Source organism: Megalobrama amblycephala, linkage group LG17 (assembly GCF_018812025.1).
Source record: "Megalobrama amblycephala isolate DHTTF-2021 linkage group LG17, ASM1881202v1, whole genome shotgun sequence".
Classification (NCBI taxonomy): Eukaryota; Metazoa; Chordata; class Actinopteri; order Cypriniformes; family Xenocyprididae; genus Megalobrama; species Megalobrama amblycephala.
In genome coordinates, this window is record NC_063060.1 from 35,628,563 (window position 1) to 35,651,648 (window position 23,086).

General features: G+C 36.3%; 2 protein-coding genes across 2 annotated transcripts; one reads left to right on the forward strand and one right to left on the reverse strand.

Annotated features, from left to right (window-relative positions):
- Positions 1-2,999: 2,999 nt before the first annotated feature.
- On the reverse strand, positions 3,000-17,509 carry retreg1 (reticulophagy regulator 1). Its single transcript, XM_048163640.1, has 9 exons — positions 17,192-17,509; positions 16,348-16,454; positions 16,215-16,245; positions 8,093-8,219; positions 7,530-7,614; positions 7,093-7,215; positions 6,658-6,728; positions 6,389-6,512; positions 3,000-5,694 (listed from the first exon to the last, which is right to left on the reverse strand). Exons 1-9 carry the CDS (start codon positions 17,440-17,442, stop codon positions 5,252-5,254), a joined length of 1,362 nt encoding a protein of 453 aa, XP_048019597.1. The 5' UTR covers positions 17,443-17,509; the 3' UTR covers positions 3,000-5,251.
- A 1,575-nt stretch (positions 17,510-19,084) lies between these two features.
- On the forward strand, positions 19,085-20,992 carry rnf182 (ring finger protein 182). Its single transcript, XM_048164502.1, has one exon. The coding sequence runs from the start codon at positions 20,059-20,061 to the stop codon at positions 20,803-20,805; it is 747 nt and encodes a 248-aa protein (XP_048020459.1). The 5' UTR covers positions 19,085-20,058; the 3' UTR covers positions 20,806-20,992.
- The last annotated feature ends 2,094 nt before the right edge of the window (positions 20,993-23,086 follow it).

A 23,086-nucleotide genomic window follows, 5' to 3' on the forward strand; every position in this document is an offset into this window, starting at 1 on the left:
GGCAACTGAAGGCCAGAAGGTTAAAGAATGCTATAAAAGATCAGAGATTACTGCTTTTTATGACCAGAACATCATTATTTTCCACTAAAACCAGCAAAAAAATGTATAGTTTTAGCTATGTGGCTGCTTTTGATTCAGAATAACATGCATCTCTGTATGTATACAGCATGGTATACTGTATGCGATTGTATGTTTAATGGTGTCCACTAAGATCCATTCATCATGATGATGGGACAGCCGGATCAGCACGTCCAGCTACACATATATAATTAAACTTCAGGCTTGCTGCAAACAGGTGTTTTACATAGCACATAAACCTGCAATCCAACCTGGAAGCAGCTGAACACACAAGCACGATACGGCCTCATAATTTCAACATACCACATGTAGAAGAATGTGACGTTCGCTCAAAATTTCAGAACACCTGGCGCCAGAGAAGACTTTAAAATCACTTAGAAGACACGCACACAAAAAACTTGCCCTTCGCCCTATTTTGTTTGAATATATACATTATATCTACTACAGTAAAAAAATTACATCAAATCATATATCAGCCCTGTTTCTTTAAACTTTAGTGAACTTTAGTTTTTTTTTTGTAGGCCTATAACTTCTGACAGGACGAGTGTGGCATGCAAGGAAGGTCAAGGTGATAAAATTCTGAGGAGTTCTGTTTCTCTTTCTCCTTTTGTCACTGTTTGCATGTCTCTAGAGTTTTACAAGACAGTTTTCACTTCTTCCCAGGTAACTCACCTATTTGCCTTAAAGGGCAGAGTGCTACTCCTTTCTCTCCACACATACAATGGCTCCCAAAAGCATTTAGCTATTCAAGTCACCCCTAAAGATGCATTAGAAAGTACAATATCAAACCAAATAGCATTTATAAAAAAAAAAAAAAAATTAAGCTCAATTTCACATGCTAAAACAATATAGATATCTTGTTTAAAACAGTTTCTGGCTGTCAAACACATAGTTAATGTGATGAAATACCTGTTGTTACTCTGAGATGTTGTATTATGTAAAATAATTATATTTCCAGCAACATGATTCGTAAATAGCATTTTATGGAAAACTAAAGACCTTTCTCAAAAGAACTGAGGCTTGTTTTCATAGAAATTATAACAGAAATTATATGTATGGTACCATATAATTTACATGCCAGAAAGGACAAGTAACTAAATGTTTCAAGTATAATTTCATAAATTAAATTTCATTGGATCCTGCTATATACACCGATCAGGCATTTCATTATGACCACCTTCCTAATATTGTGTTGGTCCCCCTTTTGCTGCCAAACAGCCCTGACCCGTCGAGGCATGGACTCCACTAGACCCCTGAAGGTGTGCTGTGGTATCTGGCAACAAGATGTTAGCAGCAGATCCTTTAAGTCCTGTAAGTTGCGAGGTGGGGCCTCCATGGATCGGACTTGTTTGTTCAGCACATCCCACAGATGCTCGATTGGATTGAGATCTGGGGAATTTGGAGGCCAAGTCAACACCTCAAACTCATTGTTGTGCTCCTCAAACCATTCCTGAACCATTTTTGCTTTGTGGCAGAACGCATTATCCTGCTGAAAGAGGCCACAGCCACCAGGGAATACCGTTTCCATGAAAGAGTGTACATGGTCTGCAACAATGCTTAGGTAGGTGGTACGTGTCAAAATAACATCCACATGGATAGCAGGACCCAATGTGTCATGTGTTCCCCAGGTAAGCGACGCACACGCAACCCGGCCATCCACGTGATGTAAAAGAAAATGTGATTCACCAGACCAGGCCACCTTCTTTCATTACTCCATGGTCCAGTTCTGATGCTCACATGTCCACTGTTGGTGCTTTTGGTGGTGAACAGAGGTCAGCATGGGCACCCTGACTGGTCTGTGGACTTTTTGTGGCATGTTTGAGTGTTATTTTGGCCCTAAGACACAAATCACACCACATTAAACCACTCACTTCATAAAGAAATGCAGTGGTTGTAAAAACATCTCCTGCTGGGCCTGAACATTTAAACAACCACCAGACGCAGAATTATGGAAGAGGTTCTTTTTAATTGTTTCAGTATGTTTAGCCATAACCTATAGTCGCCATAATGTTGCATCCATTCAGAAGCTGTTTGTTCACTCTAAATCATGAATATGTTTGATAATATTCTTTTTATCTGCTTTAATCATGAAATGCTTTAATTTTGTGCTGTTCATAGTGATGTTAGTTACCAAGCATAAATCATACAGATTGAAATATGACTATTTTGTTCATGCTGACTTGAGGAAAAGTTTAGGTGATGTATGGATGGAGTGCTTTACAGGTATGAGTAAATCACCTGGTGTCAGATTTATGAGGAGGACGGTGCCTCCCCTTTACCTGGTAAACCTGCAAACTTGAAAATACCAGTGAGAATACATTTGTTATGTGGTAATCATGCATTTGGTTACAATTAACTATACACTGAGGTACAAAAGTCTGAGATCACTAGTGTTTATCATTTTAATTTAATTAATAAAAAAAAGGTAAAAAAAATATATAATTTATATATTAGCATTACAATATGAAAATGTCCTATATAATGTCTTAGTATTTATTAGATTCCCCTACCCTGGTCCTGGAGGACCCCCAACACTGCACATTTTGAAAGTCTCCTCTGTCTGACACACTCATTTCAGGTAGTGGAGTTTCTTCTAATGAGCTGATGAGTTGAATCAGGTGTGTTTAATTAGGGAGAAAGACAAAACCTGTGGTGTTGGGGGTCCTTCAGGACCAGGGTTGAGAAACACTACTTTAAATGATAGCAGCACTCAAACCTCTTATATTTCTTCAGTTTTACCTCATAATTTCTTAAAGCATTGTTTATTTCCAAGTTTAAATGAAGGGGAAAAGAATCCCAGATTTTTAATGTAAAATTTGAACCTCACTGTATATGTTTTGACCACATTTGGAATCTTTTCAAAGTCACTTCAGATATATTTCACTCAACCTCATTCAGAAAAAAAGAGAGAAACCACTGTCTTTGAATCATATGGTTTTAATTACATTCTTGAGATTGTTTATAACTATATTTTGATTATTTTTCTTCCGCTCTGACAGACAAACTTGCACAGGCATATAAGTCGACCATATGTGCGTGGCAGCTATCTAATAAGAGAGATATATAGGAATAAATAATATTTTTAAATAAAAAAAATGATCAAACTGACACCTGATTAGAATCAATTTTGGATAGCAGTCATAGTGAGTGGCAGAAATTCATATTCAGCTACGTTATTATAGAAAGCGGTTGATACATCTCAAAACAAAATTCATAATACATCAGTAGTTTGTTAGAAACACTAAATTTAGATACACACCAAGCACCACACTGTGAACAGAAACAGTCTTGGCTATATGTGCCACTGTACTTACATTGATGAAAAGGCAATTATGAATAATAGGTAAATTGATAACAGACTACTTTCTCACAGAAAGCAAATAATGATCCCCCAAAGAGACATTCTGATTCATGTGATTGACTAAAAGTGCAATTGTCTTGTCTCTACATTGTTTTTAGGGATTAAATACATTTTCCATGTTACTTTTTACTGAAAATGAATATTAAGGTTATTTGTGTATGTTAAAGAGAAAGATTACCCAAAAATGAGCATTACTTACTCACCCTCATGTCATTCCAAACTTGTGTGAATTTTTGTGGAACACAAAAGAATACATTTTGGAGATGTTTCAATTGATTTTATCTATAAAATGAAAGTCAGTGGGGTCCAAAGCAAAATTAACCTTGTGCCAACTACATAAATTTTGGCACAGGAGTGTATTTTTATTGGAATTTTACTATTTCACCCCCATTTCATTTAAAAAATCTATTTGTACACAAAATAGTTCCTCTCAGGACCTTTTGAATAAAAATGTCCCCATTGCAATTTCTAATCCCAGGGCTATTTAACTATAAAATGTTGTAATTTTTGTTAATAGGCTTTCATTTAGATGGCAAGGCTTCAAAATTTAAATTTTTACTATTTTTCACCAGATGGTGCCATTTGCTCAGGTTTGGCCTATAAAGCAAATACTCACTTTATTCTTGTTTTATGCTTATGCATATTATAGAGCCATTTGGATAAATTATGCAGCTATAATTGTGTGGGTGTGTTGGTAAGGATATGACAGTGTGGTTTGTATGTGTGTAATAAAAAAATTGTGTGTGTGTGTGCTTGTAATATTTGAAAGAGAAAAACTCTACTGTGTATACCAATGGAGTTTTGCTGGCATCTAATGGGGAAAATTTGGTACTGCACCCAAACAAAATCTTACTGAAAGCTAATTTTTTGAGATATCAACCTCAAATTTGGAACACAGCTTGTTTAGATTTATGGCTTTGATTTATGGATTTGACACGGACATTTTTGTCCACTATGGACCTACGTGTAACTTTTTTTAATTGACGCACAAGGGTTAAACACCACTGATGACAGAATATTTATTTTTAGGTAAACCATCACTTTAAGCACTATTTGATGAATATTTATATGAATATAAAACATAATCTGTTCAACTTTGGTGTCTATGTGCTCTAGTTCCTAGTTGGTTCACTCTAAAGGAAGGTGCAAATAGAAACAAACATGACTATCCATGCAAAGGTTTACACTAAGACCACCGGCTTTTCAAAAATCCTTCATGAAAAAATACAAAAAAAAAAAAAGATTAGAAAACAAAATATTTTGAATAAAAATACATATTCACCACATGTGTACTTCATTATTATTAGAAGATGTTTCTGTTTGCTTAAGTGCTGTCCTGATTGTCAGTTAGTGGGAGGCCCTTTCTCTTTGGCCATTAAGCTTCTTTTTTTTTTTTTTTTAAGGGAGAACTGATGTGAAGTTGAATAGAGAAAAATATTTGGCAGCAAAATATGGAGTATCCTGCATCTACCAGCCCTTTAACAGCTAAACTAATGACAATACTCTGGTCCATAACCCTCTGGTCATTGGCGGGTTGGAGGTTACAGGAAACATTGTGAAAATTATTTCCTCCAATGACCCTCTGAGATGGAGCTACGCCAAAACCAGCCACTATCACATTCCCCGTCAAAATCCACAATTAACCTCCCTTCCAAAGATTGACTTTGTTTTTATAGCAAAACAACCGAATCACACCGGCAAAGTAAAACAATGGAATACCTTCATTACTCTGGACCTTGCCCTGTAAACCCGACATTTATCCTCCCACCCACATCCCATCACAGAGGGAAGCGGACGCCCCTCTGAATAAGATCAGTGGCGCCCCAGTAGTTTGGACAGAAAGCCTGAAGAAGGTTTGCTAGATTTAGACGGATCTGCACGGCTCGCCCGGTCCAGCCCCAGCTCGCCCTCCAGCTGTTCCAGCTCTGATTGGTCCAACAACTCAAAGTCCTCCGCCTCGCTGTCTGATTCCTCGTCCAGGGCCTGGACCAGCGCAGGCGCTACCGCCGCCTCCAGGCGTTCCTGCATGGCCGCGGTGACTGCTGCCGTAATTACGTCTCCAGCCAGCCTCTGCACAACCTCCAAGGCCTGGACCGCAGGTTCCACCTCTGACTGTGTGGACCCGGCTCTGCTGGGATGGGCTGGAAGGGTGGGCATCCCAATGCTCAGGTCTTCACTGTCCTCTCCGTTTGTCACCAAGCCATTGTCCAGGGAGGGAAACTCTGGTAGTCCACCGGTGAAGACCTCCTCGTCCCCTTTGAGAAAATACATCAAATAAATAAATGTAGAAAATACATTTTTAAAAAATGAAAGCTGAAATTGACATTCAAATGGAACATAATTTGTCTAATATCTAAAATTCAATGTCTTGAAAACGCTATAATATTTTAAATTGTTATATACATATTAATATGACATAATTTCATTAGAAAGGCATAATAGATAATACTTAAAGACCGGCTATAATACATGAAGAATGGCTTTCTAATATAGGTGCCTGGCATACATTTTATTAATAATCATTTATGTTTTAATTTATTTTCATAAATACCATTCAAAAGTTTGGGGTAAGTAAGTTTCACCAAGGCTGCATGTATTTGATCAAAACTATAGGAAAAACAGTAATACTGTAAAATATTTTAAGTTAAAATAGCTTTTTTGTGTTTAATATATTTTAAAATAATCTTCAGTGTCACATGATCCTTCAGAAATCATTCTAATATGCTGATATTATTAATGTTGACAACAGCTTAATATTTTTGTGGAAACTGTGATATTTTTTTCAGGATTCTTTAATGAACAAAAAAATGCCAAAGAACAGCATTTATTTGAAACAGATTTTTTTTGTAACAGTATAAAAATCTGCACTTTTGATCAATTTAATGCATTTATTTTCAAGGTGAATGATGCTGCTGAGCATAAATTTCTGTAAAAGATAAGGGAGCTTACCCTCAGAGTTCTCTGTCTGAGGTGTGTTTCCCTCTGAAAGGTTAAAGGTGCCATTGTCTGTCCACGTTACTTCAGAAACCTCTGTGTCTGATATAGACAGCTCTTTGCACACAGTGGAGTCCATCTGTAATAGATCTCTCAATATCAGCAATATCACACATAGACAGGAAATCGATATATTATGTATATTATATTATAATCATATCATGAAACCCTCATAGTCTTCAGTGGCACATGATATGAGTATATAGGTGTGACAACGCACTGACCTTGGGAAAAAGTGCAGACAGATCTGCTTCAATGCTCTCTCTTTCGGCTTCTGACTGGAGTATCCTTTTCTCTGGAAAAGGGAGGGAATATGAAAAATGCAATTTAGGAATGACTTTAAATTAAATATTTTGTTTGAATTGGAAATTAAATCATTAAAAAACAGTAGTTGAAAAAAAAAAAAAAAAAGGGCGTATCGCTGTTAGCTTAGCAACATGCTAATGCCAAACTCCATTGAACTCAATTATAAGTCTAGTGCTATATTTGTGCTTTTAATTTTAAGTTAACGATAACAGTTTCCATGAAGGTTAGGATGCTGTCTCTACACAGCTCAGTAGGTTTTGAAACAGAGCCTCTCTAGTCAAACAAAGAATTGGAAATAATGTAGAATTCAGAAATGTAAAGGCGCTTTGCGTGTGAATGTATTTGAGACCTACCATGATTCTCTTTAATTTTCTGAATAAACTCGCCCACTCCAAAGTCCAGTTTCTGCAGAACTGGTTCCAACCACATCCCAAACTCATGTGACGACACCAAAGGCCAGAGAAAAATGCCCAGCACTGCAGTAAACAGATGTACAAACTATTAATGTAGGTGTCACTACCAGTGTGTTTATGAACCTGCTGACTGCTAGGAGGAAAGAGAAACCAGAGACTGAGTGAGAATGTCGTCCTGGTTACATTACTAGGAACCCACTGTCACATGACAAACGGACTGTTGGATGTTCTCGAGTGTGCTGGAGGTAAATCCAGGAAAGGGTCTGCTCTCCTCAGCCATTAGTAGCATGGTTACAATCAAACTTAAATGAAAAGGTAGGACAAAAACTATTGATAGGCATCTTTTTTGTGTATGTAGGTACTAACTTACCACTTACCTAAGATGTATGAAATAACAACCCCTGGAATGTAACGTCCAAGTATTGCCAGAAAAGAACACATACTGCACACCAGAAGACAGAACTGCAACGACACACAAATTCACAATATCTAAGTTCACTGGAAATGGATAGATGACATGAAATACTTCTGGAAAGTTAATATAATATGCAATGTGACATGCTATACTCTATCTAAAACTATTCTAGACAGCATTTTGCTATTTCTTTTATAATTATTATACATGCAGCTTTTATGAGCCCATATTAGGAAAGAGATTACATTGAATACTGTGAAAAAAACAAATTATTATTTTAAAACTAATATTAATATTTAAACTAAAAATATTATTATAAATATAAAACATCTAAATTAATATTAAATTAAAATGAAAATCGATGTTACTGTAGGACCATTAAAAAATGAACTACTGAAGGCAAAAAGGTGGAAATGTAGAAGAAACTGAGATTTACCCAAGATTTCCCTTATACATTTATACAATCTTGATGTTGATGTAAAAAAAAGAACATGTTATGTGTTATCTACTCAAATCCATCCATACCTTGCCTGGATTCTGCTGTTTAAAAGAGGAAGTCTCCTCAATGAATAGCTTAAGGCTTGTCCAGAAGTCTGTGAATGGAGATCCTGGTCCTGACTTGCCCTCCTGGGCAGAATCAATGACCTCCCAGCTACAATTAAAAAGACCAGAGACATAGATGATCGTTAATGTTGAACCAGAAGACTGAGCCTTTTTGAAACAGCACTTCATTCATTCTTTTAATTATCACTGCATATCTGTTAAACACATTTACTGCAATATACATATTAGTGGCCTCCTTTCAGTCTCTGAAACTATGTGATCCTACACAGAATGTTTAAATCCATGTTTTGGAGGATGGAAAGAATTCATTTAGACCTTAAAGCTTCATTTAGACCTTAGACCCTGCACAATCTGAACATATATAGGTAACATAAACATTTAAGCTACAGTTTTTCCACACTGATTAGATCACAGTCAATGTCTCGATTTTACAAAATCAGGTTTTTAATAAATGGATGTCAGTGTCTTTAACATTAGCTATACAGACAGAATCTAGCGCTATCGCCGTGAACGCTGCATGTGTGAAATAGTTCACAGTCTGAGTGATGATTGCAGAAATGTACAAAAGGATTCTTCTCACTTTTAACTACAATGGGTTCATGAGATAACTAAAACTGAGTCAACCTGAAAATACCTGATTTATATATAAGGGAATTATTGCACATTGAAATGCTTTGGGTATTTGTGGGTTCATCTAGTTTGCCATTTACAGATTACATAATAATGGATTTATAGGTCTTTAACCAATGGCCTACATTAACAAACATATCATTAATCACATAAATGACTATTCTTTGAGTCCGATGGGGTCAAAGTTAGACTCTTTGTTGAGAATAAAACACATTTGGCGCTGTATGAAAATTTTACAGTAAATCAGTTTTAGGCCCGGTTTCACAGACTGGGCTTAGCTTAAGCCAGGATTAAGCCTTAGTTCAATTACGATATTTAAATAGCTTTTATAAAAGTACACTAAAAAAAAAAAAACATTGCTGGCAATGACACTGACATACTGTAAGATAAGTTGCTTTCAGTTAAAACAGCTCAAACATGCATTTTAGTCTAGGACTAGCTTAAGCCTTGTCTGTGAAACCGGGGGTTAAAGTTTTAAAAGCCTAGCAAATATTTCTTTGGTAAACATTTGGCTTTCAGTGACTTTTAGAACGGGCATCTGAGAATTTCTTGGCACTAGATAAGAATCTATTAACAGGCAGCCTGTTAATGCCCTTTATCTCTGGTTATGCGCCCCTACTCTTGTCCCCTCACAGCTGACGCCCTATATTTCCCATCACCTGAACAAACCAAACAACGCCACCTAGAGTAGGTAAATGTGTCGAAACTTTTCAAACAGATCGACCACAAACGTAAGCAAAAAAACAGCTACACATAACCCAAGCAATTAGGGCTGCCTCCTACAGATCAGCTCGAGCTGTGTTTCCTCCAAAAGGTCATAAACCAGTCCCCTCCAACATTTCAGAGACATGTTTCCCCACCGGAGGTTTCCTATTAAACAGGGCGCATGGGGTGCATGTGACTATGAGGCAACAGAGCTCACATTAGCATTTCACCATACAAGAGAAAGTGCCAGAGAAAGTGTAGCTCAGGCTTGCCCAACCCAGACCAGAGCTGACGACTAGAGATCAATGAGGTGTAATACTCATATGACACTTGTAAACGTATGATGAGGTTTCATGTCATCTTTTGTTACATGTTTTCGGGAAATCTGGTTGTTGACTGACGCCATGTGTTGTTTGATAGTTAACACTATTTGAAGTCATACTGCATGGTAAATATGTTGCTTAGTATTATTATTATGTGAAAGCCAAAACAAAAGTTAAAGTATGCGGTCTCTAGCAAGCCTTAAATCTTTTAAAACCAAAGAAAATATGTAGAAAAGCCTCTCTAACAACAGGTGATTCTGAAAACCAAACCGCTGGACTAGCTGACTCCCATGCTAATCGCTAAAAACAACACAGAAAGCTACTTGTCTGACACTCAAACAGGCCCAGTAACAGGGCACTAAAATAGCCCAAAACAAACAGCTGAGGAATGGCAGTTAAAATCCACAGTGTCTCTTAATTTGTAAAATAAGGGCAGGAGAAACACTAGCATTGTCAATTGCAGTATTTTAACAATGCTATTAGCCTGTCTGTGGTTGTGTCCACTTAAACCTCACCACACATGACTGACATGTTCCATTGGTGCGTGGCATACATGCACGTATCAATACCTATAAAGTCCTTGGGACAATCAACATGAAATTCCCCCTTGCAAATGTTCCAAAACAAGGGCCGCCATGGAGACCGCACGACTCCAGATGCATCTGATACACGATGACTGACATTTATAATAATACAGAACAAGCTCATATCAGAAACATGACACATCTAAGTGCAATGTAAGTAATATTAAAACTATATTCTTCAAAGACAAGTGTTAATTAATATAACATATTTTTAAAAAGACAAAATATACATTCAAGTCATACGAGATATACAAAATTGGCAGCTTAATTCACATAACACTGATGCTTAGTATTCAAAGAGTTAAAATCCACTCTTTCTTTGTGCCAGTTTCTTCAATACAGTTTTTTTTTTTTACCTCAATGCTGGTCCATGGTCTTCAGCCGTCATCTCAAAAGCTCTAGGTTTCAACATGAAATGCGTTCAGAAGGTAAGTCAGAAGGTGAGTGTGTCAGTGATAAGTTCCAGAGTTCAGACAGAGTCACAAATGAAGTGTCGCATGAACCACACAAGCTAGTGTTTATGTTGATCAAGGCCTGAGCTTCACTATTTCAACTAGTCAGGTCTAAAAATACCAGAGTCACATAGCATTCCACAAGCAGGCATCAGAAAGACAGCGCTGGGGCATGAACACACACACGTACAAACACTTCATATAATACCCCCTTAATACCCCCACTTCACAGAATGAGACCCTCTCTGAAGAGTATTTAGAATGACACAATTTTTCGCACTGAAAAATGATCTCCGTGCAGGTACATGAGTATCATTTTTAGTGGAAAGCTACTTCCTTCCACTCTTTTCACAGACAGGGTTTAGATTAAGCCAGGATTAGGCCTTAGTTTAATTAGGACATTTCAGAAGTTTTTATAAACTTGCCTTAGAAAAAACATTACTGCTGTGCATCTTGAGACAAAACAGTGACACTGACATATTTTAAGATATATCAGTGCAAGTTGTTTTCAGTTAAAACACCTCAAACATGCATTTTAGTCTGGGCTTGTCTTGTTCTTCTCATCGATTTATGATGATTTAGGGTTTCATGATGATATAAAATCTTATACTACTGAAAAACATTTGTTTATAAATTAATTATCTTGTCAATATAGAACTCCATTGGTTCACCATGTTAGGTAAATACGATATACAGTACATATCGTATCAAGCAAATGAAAATAACACTCACTAGCAAACATTCAGACTATATAATGAAGGCAGATTTCAACAGAAACGTTTTGCAGGACAAGGGTGCTATTTATAAATGTTCATATGGGGCAGGTTGTCACATTTCCATTGCTTTTTTACATTATTAATTAAAATTATTTTTCATAAATGTCTGTTTGGGGCAAGTTGTCACCTTTTTAAAAAAAAATAATAATAATATTTACATGCGTTTAAAATGGTATAAAATTATACAGTTTATTAATTAAATGCTTATTTTTCACAAATATTCATTTGGGATAGGTTGTCAAATCTTTATTGTTTTTTTGTTCATTATTTACATGTGTTTTAAATGGTATAAAATTAATACAAATTATTTATTTAAATATTTATTTTTCACAAATGGGGCAAGTTGTCATATGTTTATTGTTGTTGTTTTTTTGGTAACACTTTACAATAAGGTTCATTAGTTAAACATTAGTTATTAACTAACATGAACTAACAACGAGCAATACTTTTGTTATAGTATTTATTAATCTTTGTTAAAAGTTAGTTCATAAAAATCCAGCTGTTCGTTACTTGTTCATGTTAGTTCACAGTGCATTAACTAATGTTAACAAATACGACATTTGATTTCCATATTGTATGAGTAAATGTTGAAATTAACATTAACATAATTAATAAATGCTGTAAAATATATTGTTCATTCTTAGTTCATGTTAACTAAAGTAGTTCAGCTCATGAAACCTCATTTTTCATTACATGGGTTTTAAAAAGGTATAAAATCAATAATTTATTAAAATATTTATTGGCCAAAACAATGGTTTTCTACTTTTTTGTACATTTTACATTTTACATTTGCCATTTCATCTTTTAATAATCCTTTTATTGTTTAAATTTTGCTGAAAAGCCTATAACAGGCGGTTTAATGGCAGGTTCCACTGGGCCAGCTTACCCCACAGCATGTGACATAAATTAAATGCAATTTTCCTGGTAAATAATGGTGGATATGTTCAACAACTTTTTTTTGTAAGACTTCAATGTATATATACAAAAATCAACTTTCAAAAACTACTCAGTGGAGTAAATAGTGTGAAAACTTGCCCCGTCTCCCCGGTAAATACAGACAGTAATAGTCTTCTTTATTATTTATATCACTTCTTTATTTATCTCATTGTTATTTGGTCATTTGACCGTGACGAAAGCAACGTGACTGGTCAGTTGGTCAGCGAACAGCTAATACCAGTAATCTAATCATCACTCAGCCTTCCTCCAATGAGAACTCCAGTCTCTAGCCACACCCTTTGTTATTTAGTATCCTGTGATGTGACTGGCTTCTTGGTTGGGACACTCCAAAATCCCCCCAATAAGAATGGTGAGGAAATGCAAGAAAGGATTACTATCACTCCTGGGCGCACAAATGGCTGTGTCATTCTACTCAACTTGCCACACACATGCACGCAATGGTCTGAAACATAAACTCAGGTTTCACAACATGACATGCTACCATAGGACAAAACAACCCATTACAGCATGTGTCACACTCACAATACACATAAACAAAGCATTTCACTAAAGATGACATATATTATATTAGTACAAATTATTGCACTGTGTAAATAAATTAATATTACTAAACTTCTGTTGGAATATAAAAAAATAAAATAACAGACTTTTAAAAAAATAACAAACTTTAAATGTAATGTAACATCTATGAAATACATAAATGTAAAAATTCCTCTAAGTATAAGCAAAAAAGGTATGAGAGACTGTGCTGTATCGTGAATAAGGGGAGTGCCTGCAACCCCTTCAGCCGTGACTTATTCTGGATATAGCACCAGCCTCGAGTCCCTTATTGCTTTTCTAAAATGGTTACCACAATACAAATATTAAAGCCCAAAACTTTCATGAAGTAAAATCACTAAAAGCCTTCCTTCCGCCTGAAAAAATAGTCCCTGACCGTGAACAGCAAAAGAAGTTCCATTAGTACGCCATTAGATGGCAGCAAAGACTGTCTTTATGAGTGTGTCACTCAGTAGCGAAGACTTTTACATTGAAAACACTGAACTGTTGTGAACACGAACAAGACGCAACTGACAAATGCTTTGACTAGCGCTGTCAGTCATGGGAAAACCCCTCAACTGTTAAAAGGACAAGATAATACATTGGACATTTAAACAGATTAATTATTATAAACATAGGACTGACCTGAAGGAAAATGCTAAATCTGAATGCAGGTAATAAACTCGCTCACTCGATCTCTTTCTCACAATACTCTTCTACATAATACGATAAGCTTCAGTGAACAATATCAATTGAGAACATACAGTTTACGATGCTAAGAGTGGTTGCTAAGGGTGTTGTGTAGTGATACGCAGAACCGTTTGGTGAAGCGGTCATAGCCGTGTTTTATCGTGAATAAAACACAGAATCAAGGACAGGAACTAACCGTTTTATAATTCAACTTAAAAACTTAAGTTCAGTTGCTGCCTCAAATTTTTAAGTATAATCAAACTGGCGGTCATTCCAACTCATTTTTTTTTTTAAAAACCATTTTGATGAGTTAAAGTAATTAATAAAACATGTTGTCATGACTTATTGATCTTATCAGTTCTTACAGAAATACATAAAGTAGGGCACAACAGAAAACTCTTTGATCCCATAGCTATGGGAAGGGGGGGTTAGGGGCAAAGAGGTCAGAGTGAAGATCCGGGCGAAGACAACTGTCTGAACAGGACTCGCATTAACAGCAGCCAGCAGAAATGAACAAGCTTAGGCAATCCAGCAGCTGTTGGTCAAGTACCCAAGGTTTTAATGAGGCCTGCCTCACATAAACACCACACTGAAGATTATTGCACTGGCATCTCACCCACTTGAGCACAATGGTGCCATTGCATTTGCAACTCCGGTCAGAGTACAGCATGGCGCAACCCAGATTGAAATAATGGAAAACCGCAGGCCAATGATAAGCAGTATTGGATAAATTCATCAAGCCTTCCACTAATCCAATACTTTAACAAATTTAGGCTGACTTCTCAATGTTCTCAAATGCAAAGATTTGATGGAAATATTGATTATATAATGTTTTTTCACTTGGGACACTCTTCAAACTAAATCATATATGAAAAAGGTCACCAGTTTCAAGGGGGTCAGGTGTGCTTTGTTAAATATTTTTAATTAGTTTGATCACACAACAGCTCCTCCACAGCAGATCTCACTGACATTTCCAAGCTCACATGACAGGCTTTATGGATTGCTGTATGTCAACAATAATGCCATTAAGAGGTATAGGACACCCTCTAGTGGTTACAGGCTGGACTGTAACTGATGAATGGAAAATGCTTAAAGGGTTAGTTCACCCAAAAATGAAATTTCTGTCATTAATTACTCACCCTCATGTCATTCCACACCTGCAAGAACTTCGTTCATCTTCAGAACACAAATTAAGATATTTTTGATGAAATCCGAGGTGTGTATGACTCATCCATAGACAGCAATTTAATCAACACTTTCAAGGTCCAGAAAGGTACTAAAGACATTGTTAAAACAGTCGATGTGACTGCAGTGGTTCAACCTTAATTTTATGAGGTGATAAGAATACTTTTGTGCGCAAAAAAAAGGACTGTCTTTAACAATATCTTCTCTTCTGTGTCATTCTCTTAAGCTGTTTATGTCCAGCGCCTCCAGGTTCTACGTCAGAACACGGACTCATTATTGGCCAGCACCTGCATCAGCATCACACACATGCATCGTGCCGCTCACGTGATCAGCTTTGGCCAATACTGAGCCGGCATTTGGACATAAACTCGGAAGCCTTCACTGTGCTTAATGCATCACCTGCATAAAGATAATGACAGGGAAGAGAAGAGAATGTTGAATAAAGTCGTTATTTTCGTTTTGTTTTTTGCACACAAAAAGTATTCTCGTCGCTTCATAAAATTAAGGCTGAACCACTGTAGTCACGTGGACTATTTTAATGATGTCTTTAGTACTTTTCTGGGCCTTGACAATGGTGATTATATTGCCATCTATAGACGAGTCATAAACATCTCAGATTTCATCAAAAATATCTTAATTTGTGTTCTGAAGATAAATGAAGGTCTTACGGGTTTGGAACGAAGTGAAGGTGAGTAATTAATGACAGTATTTTAATTTTTGGGTGAACTAACCACTTAATAACACCTTTAAACATGCACTCAGATTTGTGCATTTGTACCTTTTCAAATGCAAGTTGATGGTTTATTTAAAAAATACATACACTACTGTTCAAAAGTTTGAACAGTAGTGAATACTTTTATTCAGGACACATTAAATTGGTAAAAAGGGATTTATAATGATACAAAATTCTACTTAAAGGCCATTCATCAAATAAATCCTGTACAAGCTGCACATCCTGTAAAAACCTGTCATTATCATGATTTTCCAAAAAAAAAAAAATGTTTTCAACATTGATAATAAAATTCAGCTTTGCCATTACAGTAATAAAAATATTAAATTATATTTTAAAATATATTAAAATAGAAAACAGATATTTGGACTTGTAATAATATTTGTATATTTGACCAAATAGGTTAAATGCAGCAATGGTGAGCATAGAAGACTTCTTTTAAAAACATTCAAAAACTTTTGAACTTTTGTGTATTTGGTCAGAATTTATATAAGTACACATGCTCTAAATTTACCTGCTCGTCATACTCTTCCATAGAGCAGCTCCTATAAAGAGGAAAATAAACGTCAGTGGGATCGAATTTTGCTTCCATTCCTATGAGTAAAGTGATACATGTTAGAGTATTATGGGATGAAACAAACCCACACCTCTTGATCTGGAAAGAGCCACATCTCTCATTAGCTGTATAATCACTAAGAGAGCTACACACATGCAGATGAGGCTGAACACTCGACAGGGACTGAGGGAAACAAACCTGCATGGAAGAAAAAAAACAGAAACAGGTTTCCTATCTATAATCACATGCACACAATTACAGTCAACAGACATCTATGTACTGTATAGCGCTTGTTTTTTAAGATAAATGCTATAAATCTGCCATCTTTGAAAACATTAAACAATTATACACTCGTGTTATTATTCAAGTTACCTCTTATGTAAAATCATGTGCTTTGAGTGAAACTAATTCCTAAAGGAACTCCAAATTACTACTTATACAGTCATGTTAGTTAACCGATACACTATTTTCCCGCATTCCACAACAAGATTTCTTTAAAACTAATTTAAGCAATGAATACATTGTACGTGTAGGAAAATGCATATGCAATTTTGAATTAAATATTAAGTTTGTCTTCAAATATTTATTCATGTTGCACAAAAGAAACAATTATCACTTGCACAAAAGATACACCACTATACTTAGAGCAATGCAACTGTAGCCAAGTCCAGTGCAAACACAGATACAGAGAAAATGGTCAAGGGAAAATGCCTTAAGCCAAAAACTGTTGGGCCTGCTGATTTAATTCGATTAAATATAGTGCATTGGAAAGCGATAAGCACTGACCCATATTTATTAATGCAACATTTTATTCAAACTCCAAAATCATGATATCTTAAATGAGAATATGTGATATCTGCATACATACATTCTGCATTCAAGTGATATAATATAAATATGTACATAAGGAAAATACGCTGCGTCATGTGTCTCACCAAAACGCTATATTTGTAGTTACGAAGAAAGCGGAAGTCCATAATGGTCTTTTCCAGTTAATCAGCTTTGATAAACGACACAGCGGATAATTGTCTGCAGGGTGTCGGACTCCCGAAGGTTGCTCTTCCTCTTTCTCCGCCATCTCTCCTCCACCTGAGCTGAGTGATCGGGAGGAAGTCTCGCCGGCGGTCTTGCCCACCGGCTCCACCTCTGAAGCATCCGGGCCGTCGCATCCACCCTGATTAGCCATAGCAAACGAACGCGAACCCGCTCCCCTCTCCTCACGCGCACTGCCAGCTGCTATTTATTTTGTTGTTGTTTAGTCGCTGACGTCACTCAGAGGCAGCCCCGGGTTGCTGTTGGGAACTCTTACGTCATCGTTAAGTCAGCTGTGTAACATCCACCTGCTCTAGGTTACTAATGCATGCGGATTATTGCTCGAAATTACAGCCAAATTAATGTTTTGCTTGATTTCATTCATAATGCATGGAAATAATGCATTGTTTTCTTCAATTCAAGTCTTCTTAGTTAGTAGTTCATTATCAGCCATCATTCTAAAGTTTAGAAAAATACAAATTTCTTCTATTTCATCTTGCAACTTTTAATATCTAGGTCATCTAAAATTTTGTTTTTTCTAAAATACAAAATAGTAAAGAGTTCAATAAACTCTTTAACCACTAGGGCGCAGTGTAAATTACTGTAAATTGCTTGTTGAAGTAGTTTAGCCACCTAAATTGTATTGTATTGTAAGTAGCCACTAACAATATATATATATATATATATATATATATATAAAATTATTATTGCTATTATTATCATTTTTAATGTCTAAAACTTCTGCTGTTTAAAGTTGTGGTGCTTTTGAAAAAGTGTATGTCATTGGATAATAGTTGACATGATTGACAGCTGCTAACACTCATACAAGATTTTTATCTTGATTGTAAGGTCAGAGCTAATTTTAACACTAGTTATGAAAATGTTTGACTGAAAGGTATTTAAAATATGTTATTGATCATTATTGCAGTATTCAGAACACAGACTTGACTTGTCAGGTGCTCAAATCTTAGTAAAAAAAAAATATTTTTATTTAAACACGTATTATTCCTGGCAGCCTTAAATAATTTGTACCATATTAAGGCAAACACTACATTTATAAGTATAAAAGTATTAGCTTACTTTAAAATTAATATTATCCCAAGATTTTCACACTCTCAAGCCATCCTAGGTGTATAGACTTTCTTCTTTCTGATGAACACAATCGGAGTTATATTAAGAAATATCCTAACACATCCAAGATTTATAATGGCAGTGAACCGGATCAACGAGTATAAAGCTCAAGAAAGTGCATCCATCCATTATAAATATGTGCTCCACATGGCTCTGGAGGGTTAATAAAGGCCTTCTGAAGTGAATCGATGTGTTTGAGTAAGAAAAATATCCATATTTAACAAGTTATAAAGTAAAATATCTAGCTTCCACCAGACCGCCTTCCATATTCAACTTAGGAAGAAAGTGTAAAACTCTTGCAGTTCAACATGCTTATGCTACGTTCTACACCTTCCCTATTCAACTTACGAAAAAAGTGTAACTGACAACTTTTTTCGTAAGCTGAATACAGTAGGCGGTCTGGCAGAAGCTAGATTACTATATATTAAATATGGATATTTTTCTTACACAAGTGCATTACTTCGATTCAGAAGGCCTTTATTATCCCCCGGAGCCGTGTGGAGCACGTTTATGATGGATGGATGCACTTTCATGAGCTTCAAACTCGTTGATCTGGTTCACTGATATTATAAAGCTTGGATGCGTCAGGATATTTATTAATATAACTCCGGTTGTGTTCATCAGAAAGAAGAAAGTCATATACATATAGGATGGCTTGAGGGTGAGTAAAGCTTGGGGTAATTTTCATTTGAAAGTGAATTAATCCTTTAAAGCAATTATATTATTTTGAAGTGCGCACTTATGAGATACAGTAAGTTAATATCATGATTTCAAATGTTACTATTACCCCTAACCACATTACCCTGTCTCTTCAGCATTTAATCAGTGGCAGTGTTGTGAAACTCCAAAGCAATCATTTTTGTACTTTTGAAAAAGGAAATAGGGAGCTTGCTTAGTCATACAGGCATAGACCGAATTCCACTGGTCAGGTTATGTGTGCCTCGCCAGTCACATATAAAGGGCTTGTGCTCTATAATAAATCAGAATATAATAGTATCATGTTTGGAAAGAAATGTCAATCAGTGAATTCTCATTTTACATGGTAAAATCTCAGTAATACCTTGCATTGAGAGACAAGCTCAGTGAACAGCAATGACCTAATTTCTAATGTTGCACAGTGAACTGTGTACTGCTGACCTGGCTGGTATTCAAAATTACAGCTTGAAACAAGTTTCAAATAAGTTTCAAATGTTTTATATTATTGTTTATTCTAAACGTAAAGTAATTTCAAACTAATGTCCTCCTTTTTTGGAACAGCATTGCATTGAGCAAGCAAAATCAGCACCAGAAAGTGTGGAGCTACTAATTGGACTGAATTTCAGTGGCAACAAAAGCCCTGGCTAGAAAATTCCAGCCCTGGTTTTACAGGGCCTGCTTTGTTGCTGCAGTGTTTGTTCTCTACTGCTGTGTTAACAGTTATCTTTTCGGTAGTGGCCTCTCCCCACCCTTCCACACTGTGCATGAAATGTTCCTCAGCACAAACCCGTCCAGAGCCTCTGTGGCACAGTGCAGGAGATGCTCCGTTCTGCATAGGACACTATCCAGACACCAGGACCGGCCCAGCAGCTGCCTCCCAACCATGTTCCCGCACAGCTTCGATTACAACCAGCCGATGAGAAAGCGTTGAGAGGTAGGAGACATGATGGGACAGCTCCCGGAGGATGTGGTGGGTGGCTTCACCTCAGAGGAACTGGAATGCAAGATCTGCTACTGTGCTTACAGCCTGTCAAGACGACGGCCCAAGGTTCTCAAGTGCTGCCATTGTCTGTGTGCCAAGTGCCTTGCAAAAATCCTCGATTTAGGCGAATCCTCTCCAAATACAGTTGTATGTCCGTTCTGCCGCTACATCACGGACCTTCCCGGAGAAGTTGTGGATAGTCTGCCAGATGAGTATAACCTGGTGTCAGCGCTTCTGTCCGTCCAGGCACGGAAACACCAGAACCTGAATGACACCCAAGGCGAGATTCTCCTCAGTCCCAGACACCTCAACTCCCTGGTGGGACACTCTGCTTCAGCTTCCCCCACCTCGATTCGTTCCAATTACGTGGTGATCACCATTATGGAGCCTCGGCAGGAGTCTGTTACTCCAGCCCTGGGTAGGGATTACCGCTCTTCCAGTCTGGACTCCATGGCCTCCATTACCAATAGATGGACAGTGTGGAACTGCGCGGCCCTGTTGTGCCAGACCTCAGCGCGCATCCTGGTCTGGCTGCTGGGGCTGCTGTACTTCAGCTCACTGCCTCTAGGTGTCTACCTGCTAATCATGCAGCATACCACAACGGGGGTGTTGATGGTCAGTCTGGTACCTATCAGTCTTCTCATTGTCATGGTGTACGGCCTTTGCCAATGCCTCTGTCGTGAGTTTTGGGACTGTGTGCCACCATAATGACCAAAGCAATAAGTGTAACTGTTATATTTGATGATTGGATGCGCTAATGCCGATTTGTTGAAACTAGTGAATTCTCCTGCTCATGGATAAACAATGTAGGCTACAGTGAACTGAAAATAAATAACAATAAAAGTGCACAGATTTCATTTAGTATCATACAAATCAACAGTGTTGGGGAAAGTTACTTTTAAAAGTAATGCATTACAATATTGCGTTACTTCCTAAAAAAGTAACTAATCGCATTAGTTACTTTTTATGAAAAATAATGCGTTACATTACTTTTGCGTTACTTTTGCTCACCTGGGCTGGGCTTGCTTGTTTATTTTTTAATAACAACAAAAAAGCTCTATTTTTGGCAAATGTTAAGGCACTTTCACATCAAAAGTGAAATGAATAAGCCTCAGGCTGAAGGTAATGCATATTTACACCTGTTCAGTAGAGGGCGCCGCTCAAACAAACTGTTCAGCTGTTCTGCCATTCTGGATTAAAGAAGAATAGGATACAGAAGGAAGTTCAGACTCGTTTTTCTAAATCTAATCTGAAGTAATTTTTGCTTATTAGTATGATTGAATTGGATCATTGAATGTCAGCAGCAAAGACAATGGTTAATAAAGTGAGATTAAATACATAAAGTATATTTTCTGTAATTTAATTTATCTAATTATTACAGGTTTGCATACATTTCTGAAATTGCATTTCACTGTTTTTATTCATTCTGAGGAATACTGAATGTTTTCGTGCAAGTGAGATGAGTAAATGCAAGTTTATATTTAGTCTAGAACTACAATAACCATCAGGTTCACACAGCGCACACAACACCTCTGCACTTTATTTCTCTCAACATGGGGATAGGAGAGCTGTCAGTCAGTATAACTTGTGTTACTTATTTGAAAAAGTAACTTAGATATTTTGTTGTAAATTGAAAAAGTAATGTGTTACTTTTCTAGTTACTTGAAAAAGTAATCTGATTACCTAACTCAAGTTACTTGTAATGCGTTACCCCCAACACTGAAAATGCCATGTTAGAATACTTAACTGGTATTCACACCAACAAAATGATCCACCATATGTCTGTATATAATTGTTAAATGTGCCTTTTACCTGGAGTGCCTGAAATGGTCAGTTCAACAACTCTAGGCTTACTAATGTACATTTTCTCTGTCTGAATAATTAACATACAATAACTTTTTTTTTTTTTTAAGATTTGCAAGTCATTGGATGTTTGCAATATAGTGTATTAGTTTGACTTTGCAATTTTCACCTGGAACACAAATGCATGTGAAGCATGAACATGTCAGAACATGTTTTAAAGAAACATACATGCATATGTTTTTACACTTTGTGACAAATGTATGAATGATTATGAAATGTTGGAGAATGCACTTTATAGTTTGTATAGTATTTTACATCCCAAGTCAAATGGGAAGACCAAGACATCAGATGCGGCTTTCATTATATGTGTGATTTGTTGCAAAAACTGGAAAAACAAAACATCAAATCATGATTCGTGATAAATTATTACATTCCACTTTTACACATGCAAATGTGAATAATTGTTTGGGAAAGACTATAATTCACATATTTTGTATAGATATATATATATTATTTTTTGTAAAACTTTTGATGCTGCCCCAACTAGATTACATGCACTGACCCTGTTAAACCACAAATCGTTTGGACTGTAAAATAATAATAATATAATAATAATAAAATACTTTAATTGATAATTTATGTTGCATGGTCAATGATGTACTTTATGTAAAATAAAGAAGGACTGATGTTTCAATGAAAATCAAGTTGTTCAAAATGGTGTGACGTTATGTGCATGTACACTTTAAAAAATTATATTCATGATTTGTTATGACAAAATTGTTTTTTTTTTTTGGTCAAATCAATTCAATAATTAATGTGGTTCAGATAACATAACATTTTGAGTTTCTGCTGATTAAACCAATCACTTTTATTGTATTAACTCAAAATGTTTATTTTAATGAACTCAAAAATTTAAGGCAACCAGGTAACTTACACCTTTTTTTTAAGTTAAACCAACAATTATTTTTTTACAGTGTTGCGGCACATAAATAAATAGGCTATTGCTAAAAATGTATACAGTCTTTAATGGAATTAAAAAAAAAAAAAACAGGAAAAATATTTGAGGGTTAGATTAAGAGGTAGGGGATATAAAAATATAATTAGCTCAGTGCAAGTCACTACTTGAAAATGAGAAGAGGTAAGAGGGTCCTAATCTGCATCACGACTGCATTGTCCCATGATATAA